Genomic DNA, 9,911 nt, shown 5'->3' with positions numbered 1-9,911 from the left:
ACCCAGAGAGGTGGTGCAGTCTCCATCCTCGGAGGTTTTCAAAACCCATCTGGACAAAGCTATAGCTGGGATGATGTCGTTGGGGCCAGTCCTGCTTGGAGCAGGGGGTTGGACTAGATGACCTCCTGAGGTCCCTTCCAACCCTAGTTTTCTAACTCTATGAATACATTTAACTGAGAGGGCTGGACTGTTGGTGTCACTGTGAGGAGCCAGGGAATATGCAAGAAGCCAGGAGGGGCTTTTCTATGCCCTCTTGTAGCGGACTAACTCTCCCGTGGAGAAAGATGTTAGCGAGCTTCTGGTCACCACATGCCCAGCCTCAGTTCTGTAAACGTCACCGCTGCTGCCCCCACCCCCCCGCAGGCGGTTGGGCCAATAACCGTCACCAAGGAGCCACTACTTCCTTCCACGAATCCCCCAACTGCCCGCGCTCCAGCCCACCCCTCCCCCGAGGCCACGTGATGCACCCCCACTTGCCTTTGGAGTCCCCTTGGAGTGGGGGGGGCAGCCCCCCCAGAGGCGTCTCCGCCGCGCCGTGATTGGCTGGGAGTAGGGAGCGCAAGCTCCTGATTGGCTGTGTCGTGCGCGCGGCGTTCACGGCGCGTGGTCGGCAGGCAGGGAGCGGGGCACGATGGCGGGCGTCCCGGGGCGGCAGCGGTACTGGAACCCCCAGGGTGAGCTTGGGCTTCGTGCTCTGCCCGCGGCGGGCCGAGGTCCTGGCCGGGCTGAGGCGACTCTGTCGGTGGGCCTCGCGGGCGTCGGGGGAGGTGTCCCGTGTAGGCGGGAAAACCCGGGCTGCGACTGGGCTCTTAAAGCCCTGAGCCTTCTCGTCGAGATGGTGGCAACGGGGCTTGGGCTCTTGTTTTCGTATCGGTAGAGCCTTCCTGTGCCTCTCCTGCGCTTCCACGGGTCACAGCCCTCCGCCTGGGCTACTTTGCTTGTGGCTCCAGGCTGGGCCCCCCATGAAGCACTGGCACCTGCCTGGGAGGGAGCTTGAAGCAGCCAGAGACTAGCTCCCACCTTGGCATGTCTGACTGGGAATGAAGTACTTGCTTGTCTGCATAAGCTGGAAACTGTTTTGTGCAGAAATGGAAAGAAATTTTGGCATGTTTCTGGGTTTTGCAGGTTTCTTGTTAGACTGTACAGTTTGCAGGGTGCTCTGCGGCAGTGAGGATGCCAGGGTGGCTGGGACAGGACAGCAGCCGCAGTTAGGGAGCAGAATCCCCCTTTAGGGTGTCTAGCATGTATCCCTGTCCCTACCTGGTGATAATGAAATCAGAGTCCTGCCCACCCCTGGGTGTTTAGCTTGCAGCCCTGGCCCTGGGGCTGCTGGCATGGCTTTTAGTGCCCTGCATACAAGTTACCTGGGACTAGGAAATGGCTGCCTAGTCAGGGACTGCTCACACATTGGGAAGTTTTAAAGGGCGTGCCGGCAGCCTTGGCAATGGGAAGCAGCTCCCCAGTCCCTGGGTTGCTGGCACAGACTTTGAAGTGCCTGGCCTGTGAGCAACCTTGGACTAGGAACCACCTCCTTGGTCCTCAGCTTCTTGCATGCACCGTACTTCAAAGGTGGTACTGGCAGCCTGGACTGGGAAGTGCCTGTTTCTTCACATAGTGACAGGTTTCATAGACATTAGGGCTGGAAGGGACCTCGGGAGATCATCGAGTCCAGCCCCCTGCCCAAAGGGCAGGAAGTCAGCTGGGGTCATAGGATCTCAGCAAGATAAGCATCCAATTTGCTCTTGAAGGTGTTCAATGTAGGTGCTTGAACTACCTCTGCTGGCAGACTGTTCCAGACCTTGGGGGCTCGGACAGTAAAGAAATTCTTCCTTATGTCCAGCCTGAAACAGTCTTGCAGGAGTTTGTCCTTTGGGCAACAATGGGACCAGGGCTGCCTGCTAGCTGCTGCAGCTGCTGCTTGCATGGAGACAAGGATGAGTGAGGGAGCTCCCTGGAGGCAGTAGCAGAAGCTGATGGAGAGTTCCCAGGGACAGCCTTGGTTGTGTGGTGAGACTGGGGGCACAGCTTTCATCTGTGCCACGCTTTATGAGCCAGCCACCAGCTGTGCTCCTGGCTAAGCCCCCTTACTGAAGGTCTGCTCTGGGAACCAGGCAGGGAGCTTTGCCCTACTACACCAGTCCCCCTGGGACTGGGAGGAATGATTCCCACTTGTTCTGTAGACTGATCCCTGCTCCAGCGAAGGTATGAAAAGCAGTGGAGAGGACAGCTGCAGGCTGAATGCTTGTGCTGCTTCCTCTCCCAAAACAATTTCCAGTGCCTGTTGGCAGCCTCTATGAGTGTGTATGTAAAAGATGTAACCAGTTTCTAACATCTTTATAAATAATCATGTTCCCTGGTATTTGTAAATTCCCCTTTCAGAACAATCTGAGAACTTGGGTCCACCTGAAATAACTGGAGCCCCATCAGTTTTGCTCATAATTATTTGAATCACAAGAAAGCCGCATAGCTGTGGATAAAAATTGTGTTGAAAAGTGCTAGGCTTTGGAAGACATGGCTCTTTATACTTGTTTGGTTTTGATTTTGTTGTTTTCTGTCTCCACCATTCTTTTCAAGTATCTTTTTGATAAATGCTAGAAATTGTGATTTTTTTTTTTTGTCCTGAGATTCCTGTTTTCTTCTTAAATAATCTTAATGTTTTTGCAAATTGGGTGGCTTTATATGGGAACTGTCACTTTAAAAAATGTTCAACTGTGAAAAATGCTGAAATTATATCTAGATACTGCTAATATTTACTCCATAATTGATTTAATCAGGTAGTTATCACCGTGCATCATATTGTGGACAGGACATCTGTGAATTACGTTTATCAGTAGCACATGGGTCAAGTACGAAAATACCTCATGATTGTGAGGTAAGTGTTGGTAACTTCTAAATGTCAAGTTAGTTTGCTAATGAAAATCCTGCCCAGTGATAGCTCAGATGCCATACTTATATCCTATTATAAAGAACAACTTAGTTGTAGTTGTTGATCACTATTGACCTTTTAATGCAACTGTTTCAAATAAAAATGCATTTTTAAAATCATTTTTTTCAGTATTGTTTGCATATGGGGTCTTACTGGTGTGCAGTAAATGTGTTTGTTCCAGTAAATAACGGTAAGAGATTAACTTTGTAATGAAGATAACTTGAATCATGGCTTGAGTTTTTCCTAACCTTAGTCCCATCCTTGCACACAGATGCTTAGATCAACTATGGTGATGCTTTTGTTTTGGCTGGCTGGCCTGTCGGCTTTGGTCTGCCAAAACTCAAAATAATACGGCTTGTTAACTGTTAACAGTTCCTCCATAGTTCACAGGGAAATTCATAATGTAGTGATTCTCAGGCAAGGTCCCATGGTATCCTTTTAAAGGTGCTGCACAATATTAGCACCAATAGGTGTGCCAGGTACACACCACACATTATTTTCAGGATAAACACAGATATTTCAAGTAGGAACCCATGACGTCCAAAACATTCTGGCCTGTTATGGTCTTTGAGTTCATTGCAACAGAAGAGTTCCTCTAGTATTTTTCCACAATCAAAAAATAAGTGAAAGGTAAGAAGTGGCATTTTTCAAGTGGAGTCTTGAATCTAAAAAGTTTTAAAACTACTGCCATAGTGACTTAGTTTACTGCAGTGCAAAGAACCATAGAATATGTCCCAGAAGCCTAGTTGCTACATGTGATTAGGTGGGATTACAGCAGGATAAATAATTGTTGTGGGGCTTGTTTTTTTGCAAAGTGGTTAGTCTTACTTGAGTGTTAATTTTTTTAAGAAAGCCATACTCTTAAGGCAGTATCTACACTTAAGTTCTGATAATCAGTTAAGTCTTAAATTGTCACCCAGCCAGATGTTCAATCAATTAATGTTGTGATGAAAGGAGGAATAAGCCACAAAGTTATTGCATATATTTTTGTGGAATAACTTTGTGATGTGTTACTATCACACCATTAATTAAATGATCAGCTGGTATGGTCAGGCTGCAGCCCTGTGCCCTGCTGTGGTCACAAAACTCATAGGTCCCCCTGCCCACATTCTCAGAGTCACTCCCCATGCATCTCTTAAGTCTCACTGGGAATCTGTTCATGTTCCCAGATTTTCAGAAAAATGGCATGTATTTGGTGAGGTTTGTTGTGGGGGGTTCCCACCATGCTTACAGATTTTATCAGATCCGCATGCTTTTTTGTTGTTTATTATCTGCTCAGCGGCTTTAAAGCCTCTTGATAAGTTCGTAGGTCTGCAAGATAGTCCTTAAGGGGGTGTTGTGGAATGTCTTTGGTATTATCTTTGACACTAAAATCTCATTTCAAAATCTCTCGAAAGTATTTCTTCTACTGTGCATTGATGGAGCTATCTTTTAAAGAGTGTTTGTTCCATCCTCAGACCTCAGAGGAACGTCTCCTAGTGTGTTTGGCCCATAGATGGCTTTGGTTGTGGTGAAGGAACTATTATAATAGTGTGGCTGCCAAGTAGACTTTTTTTGTATCTCCTTTCTTTGTCCTCCTGCCACTTGTTCTTTTTGCTCTTGAATTTTCTTTTGGACCTCTGCTTCAATGTGATTAAGTGTCTTGGTTTTGTTTGGAATTGACATCTGCCAAGCTTTGACGACTCTCCTTTTTCTGTCAATAAGAGCTTGAATTTCCTCATCAGGGCTTGTTTGATGAAAATGATGCTTTTTTGTGAAGTCGAGATATTACCGTGTGCCAGAGGTTGGTAATCTTTTAGAGTGGCAGGCTGCTGATTCCATCCACAGTGCCCAGACCTCCTGCTGCCACTTCCATCATGTACCATCCATTCCTGTTCCCAGTGGCATTGGGAAAGGGCCATATTCAGCAGTGTTGGAGGCAAGAGAGAGCAGCAGGGAAGGCCATGGAGGAGAGGTATCAGTGGCATGGCACAAGAGTAGAGAAGAGGGATGCACCAGGCTGATCTGAAATACTGTGGAAATAAATGGGTCTGTAGCTGTATTTAAAGGCTTTGACATTTATCCTGTTCAGTCTACCCAGTTATAGTACGCGTGTTCTTAAAATACAGCCTTCTAGTGTTAAAAACTCAAAATGCTGGCAAAATTTTTGTAGAACTTCAAAAGGCTCTTGATAATTAAGTCTTTTCAGCCAACTCACTTTTTTTAATCTGAACTTTGATTAAATGATTTTATATAATTATGGGTGCATAAAATTATGAGCTCTGTAAAGTGTTGTTGTTTGGTACAGTGTAACAATTGTTAAATTCATATTTTCTGTTGCTTTTCTTTTTTGAAAGGCTATCACCACTGTAACTAAGTACAAGCATTTCTGCCAGATGGATGACTGTGAAGAACTTCATACAAGAAAATTGCAGTCTATAAAGTATGTGCAAATCTTTGTCTGCCTATAGATGTGTTTGTTCACTTTCTATTAGAATGTGAAAGAGCAGACTTGATTAATCAAGCCTGTTCCGCATTCTAATTATAACACTCTAGTGTTGCCTCAGCGTCATGTGTATTAAACTCCCACGTGTTTAAAAATAGCTGTGGGACACTGACTTGGGGGCAGGCAGTTTTTTCGGCTGAAGAGCTGCTTAACAAATTTTGGTGAGTTGTCAAGGGCTGCAAGGGTAGCTCCACCCCTTGACTGGTACCCTGCCCCCAGGTCACCATCTTGGTACTGGAAGTCCCGCCCTCTAACCCCTGACCTTTGCCACCAGAAACCCCTGCTCTTGCCCCAGAAGTGTTTCTTTTGGGAAGCGGGGTTTGCCATCTTGGAACCAGAGGGGAAAAAGAAAATTATATACTAAAAATCTAACTTCCAGAATAACATTTTATTTTTAAAAGATTTTGCATTGTGTACAGATAAAGGTGATTGGATAGTAGCTCAAAATGAAGACTTCCTCTTGTATATTGCAGGGGGTAGGTGGGTGGGCATGGGGTTTGTGGGGAGCTGTGGGTGGCTGTGGGGTGGATGTTGGGGTATGTGTGAATGTGGGTGGGTATGGAGGGCTTATGGGGGTGTGTTTTGTAGGGATGTGTGGGTGAGTGTGGGGTTTGTGGGGTTTGTAGAGGGGGAGGGTGGCTAGGAGTGTGTGTGTGGTGGGGTGGGGTGTGCAGGGAGTAGTGAGCAGGGCTCCCCCCTGAGACCCATGAGTGGGAGTGTGGAGTTTGTGAGGAATGTGATTGTGTGGGGGGGAGAGTGTGGTTGTGGAGTTTGTGGGTAAGGTGTTGTGTGCATGGGAGTGCCCTGTGAGCCGATCACCCACCCTACCCTGCAACATCCCAGAACCCAAGTGCCATGCAGCACCTCCCCGCCGCTGCCAACAGAGCGCAGCCCAAGCCCCACCCCACACCTTCTCTGGACTGAGCCCAGCAGAAGCAATCAGCTGGATGCAAGCACAGCCCTGACCCAGCCCCCTTGCCTGCTCTGCACTGCCTGCCTGGGGTGCATCCTGCTACCCCCGGGCATGCAGTGGGGCTGTGGTGGCTCCATGCAGGACTGCCTTTCTAGGCAGCTTCTGGCCCCAACCCCGCAGTACTGGAAGGGAGCTATGCACAGCCCTGCCCTGCCCTGTGCCTGCTCACACTGAACAGCTGCAGCAGCAGCAGAGCTGGTGGGGCAGAAGTGTGCTTGGTGCAGGGGAAAAATGGCCTCGTCACCTCAGTGCTGCCCAGCGCTTCCTGCAGCAGCCATGTGGATATCTTCTTATGGTGGCAAACTGTGTCAACAAGTCACTTCTCCAGTCACGCAATTTGCATATGAGCATAGAATGGTTCTTTTATCACAAAAGCGGAACTGATTTATTCAGTAAACTGCTTTTGGTTGAATAACTGTATTAAACTGAGTTGCTCTGAATTATATGTACAGTATTTTTCCAGCTCGCGTGTCAGCTATTTTGAACTTTAACTACAGTAATGCCTATGTTAGTGATGTGGTTGTTACCATAGATTTTTTTTTTCTGTTGGTCTTTTGGCTCCACTTGGAAGCATATTTGTCCTACATAACATTATGTTTAGTAAGGGAGCTGTATTTTGGGGGAGTTAGGAACTGTAAATAGTCATGTCCCATTGACCTTAAAATTTTAACTTCTGAAGGAAATGTCATCAAACGTTACAAGAGAGCATTACCAGATCATACAGAAGAAAACATTGTGTGTGTCGCTCACTAAACAAAGAGGTGAATCTGGAAGGTAAGGGCTTGATTCTAATTATTTGTCTTCAGTTTGAAAAGTTTTGTCTAATACTTCCTAGATGCATTGTTGAACTCCAGAGTTAATTTGGGGTTCCAGAAGTTAAAGCAGTCTCTGTTCTAACCAGATCAACTCTGTCAATGGAGTGAATGCAAAGAGAAACTTTGTTAAAGGTCCTAAAGTGATTATTACAAGAAAATGAAGGATAATACAATACAAACCAATAGATAACAAGAACATAATTAGATAATGTATCTTTGTAACCCAATACTTGGTAATTTTAGATTTTAAGATTATTCTTTCTGTTGAATTTTAAGTTTAAAATCTTAAAAATTCCTAACAGGTGGCCTGCCTCTTAGAGAAATCTTACCCAAGTTTTGGAGACTGTGTTTTAAGAATAACTGATTTGCATGCATCTGTAGACATTAACCTCATCTTAGGACAATGGTTCCTTTTTATCTTGCTTGTTGCAATCTAAAACTTAAAGTTGCTAAATGAAAGTAGCACAGATATGGTAAAAGGTGCTTTAGGACATCCTTCAGGGCTGTACAACTGCTGGGCAGCTGGGGGTTATGTGTTGTGTAGACTGTGGACCCTGGGGCTGCACACTGCATGAGCCATAGGCTCCCAGTTCCCTCCCTGTCCCGCAGCAGTCCAGGTCTTCTGCCTCCCTTGCCATGCAAACAATGCATGCAGCCCAGCTCTCCCCCATCTCCCCAACTTCTAGCTTAACACTACCAGCCTGGGTCTTCTGGCCCTGGATGCAGGATGAGTAGTCTGGGTCTTGTGGTTGCACCCTCTCTTCCCATGCTGGTAGTTTGGCTCTCCCTCTTGGTATGCATGCAGTGCCCTCCTGCTGACCCATTCCCCTGGAGTGGGGGTGGGGGGCGGGGAGGAGAACAAGAACCAAAAGCCAGAGGAGGTAAGAGGAGCCTAGAGACCCCAGGTGCCACAGTAACGTGAACTGTGAAGGGTTTGACTGCACGCAGCCTTCAAGCTACCAGTTGGACAGCCCTGCTATAGTTAAACTAGCCTTAAACCATTAATGTAGATTTTGGTGCCCTAGAACTGACCTAACCTTACTCCTAACATTCATTTCCACGTGAATGAGTTATTTTGATGGCATTTCCCTTCCTGCCTTTTGTTAACTTGGCTTTAGCTTAAATTTATCTACTTTTAATAAGCAACCTAAGGCCTACTTAAGGAGTACATAGTACAGAAGATGATGGAGAATACACGTTTCTTAAAGGTCTGCAGTCTGTGTAGCTAGTTACAGGCTTCGATTTTTGGAAAAGGGGTTATCGTTTGAGTTTACCTTATTTCCATTTGAGTTCTTTGTCTATTTTGAGAGTGCTTAGTATGTTGAAGGCAATGTTCTAGGTTGGCAGTTAAGGCAGGGAACAGCAGAAAAATACTTCTAAAAATGGTATTTTTTAGAAAGAATGTTGCTATTTACATTCTTGTCTAGATTTTCAGTGTGTTAGTTGTACTACCCTACTTGTATTTTATTTTGACCAAATTAAACCCAATAGAAAATGACAACGCATTTAATAAAAACGAGACACAGGAAAGTTAATGTGACAGTATTCTGAAAGCTGCTTGGTAGCTCAGAAACGTGGCTTTAGAGTGAATGCTCTGTAATAAAACATTCAAATTAGAGTTGTATTTAGAATGATAATTAAGGATTACTTCTTTACCTTTGCAAATATTTTAACGTCAGTCTGTACATAATACAAACTGTTTCCTGAAGCAACAGCCTGTTGACAAGTTCAGTCAGGATTTTTTTATTATTATTATTAGCAAGGATTGTGGCTTTCTCTGTTTCAAAATCCCAAATTCTCTGTTTTAAAACAACCAAAATGAGTGTTTTTCTGTGACTTTTCATTTAAAGGAAAAAAAATGCCACTATGTATAGGTGTATAAAATGGGTATGAGTGGTTTATTGATACATTTACAATTTTAAAGCAAGTTGGAAGCCTACCAGTGCCACAATCATTTATAATATAACAAATTCTAACTACATATATATTTGTTTTGGTTTGGTTTTTGTATCATGGAAAATCAGAGCTCTCCCTGCCTCCTTTGCTCACCAGGACATGGGTACAGCTGCAGCAGTTCCACCCCCTGCAGCTACTTTGTGATGCTGATAAGCTGGAGCCCTGTACCTGGCCATGCTGGTGTCCCTCACTCCCAACCTGCAGCCCCCCTGTCCCTACTGGTGCCCCTCACTCCTGATCTGCAGCCCCTTGGTGCTGCCAGTCATGCCAGTGCCCCTCGCTCCTGCCCTTCCACCCCATTGCAGCCCCAACACACACTCCTCTCCCTCCCCCTAGGCCCTGGATGGTACCCTGGCCCTCCAACTCTGCATCCTGTCCCATAAACTTGCCTATATCCAGCTGCTCCTACCACCCTGCCTGGTTATATGCCAGCCATGTGTGTGTACATGTGCATAAGCCCGTGGCTCCCCCTGTCTTCAGTTGCCTCCCCCACAATTTCCCCAGCCCCAAGCAGCTCTTTACAGGCTGGAATACCGCTAGCCTTCAAGAGGAAACTTGCAGTTTCCTGTGTTTTTCTTCTTTAAAGGGGAAAATCTGTGTTTCCCCACGGATTCCTGATTATTACCATAAAAATAATAGATACTAAAGAGACCTTCCCCATTCCATTATTGATCTTCAGAGTATATGCAGTCACTATAAAATGTTTGTGTTTACTTTCTTAGCCTTAATTTTAAAACGCGCTCATTAATTTGGACA

At 45.7% G+C, this 9,911-nt stretch overlaps 1 protein-coding gene across 2 annotated transcripts in view; it reads left to right on the top strand.

The window, feature by feature from the left end:
• The first annotated feature begins 631 nt into the window (after nucleotides 1-631).
• RNF17 (ring finger protein 17) overlaps nucleotides 632-9,911 on the top strand; it is a 112,334-nt gene continuing 103,054 nt past the window's right edge. For both annotated transcript variants that reach the window (XM_019530213.1, XM_019530212.1), the window contains exons 1-4: nucleotides 632-674; nucleotides 2,775-2,872; nucleotides 5,263-5,348; nucleotides 7,064-7,158. In XM_019530213.1, coding sequence (XP_019385758.1) covers nucleotides 632-674; nucleotides 2,775-2,872; nucleotides 5,263-5,348; nucleotides 7,064-7,158 — 322 coding nt within the window. The remainder of the gene's footprint in view (nucleotides 675-2,774; nucleotides 2,873-5,262; nucleotides 5,349-7,063; nucleotides 7,159-9,911) is intronic.

Source organism: Crocodylus porosus, unplaced genomic scaffold (genome assembly GCF_001723895.1).
Source record: "Crocodylus porosus isolate Cpor-Errol unplaced genomic scaffold, CroPor_comp1, whole genome shotgun sequence".
Lineage (NCBI taxonomy): Eukaryota > Metazoa > Chordata > Crocodylia > Crocodylidae > Crocodylus > Crocodylus porosus.
Note: the sequence above shows the minus strand (reverse complement) of the source record. Positions and strands in the feature narration are given on the sequence as shown.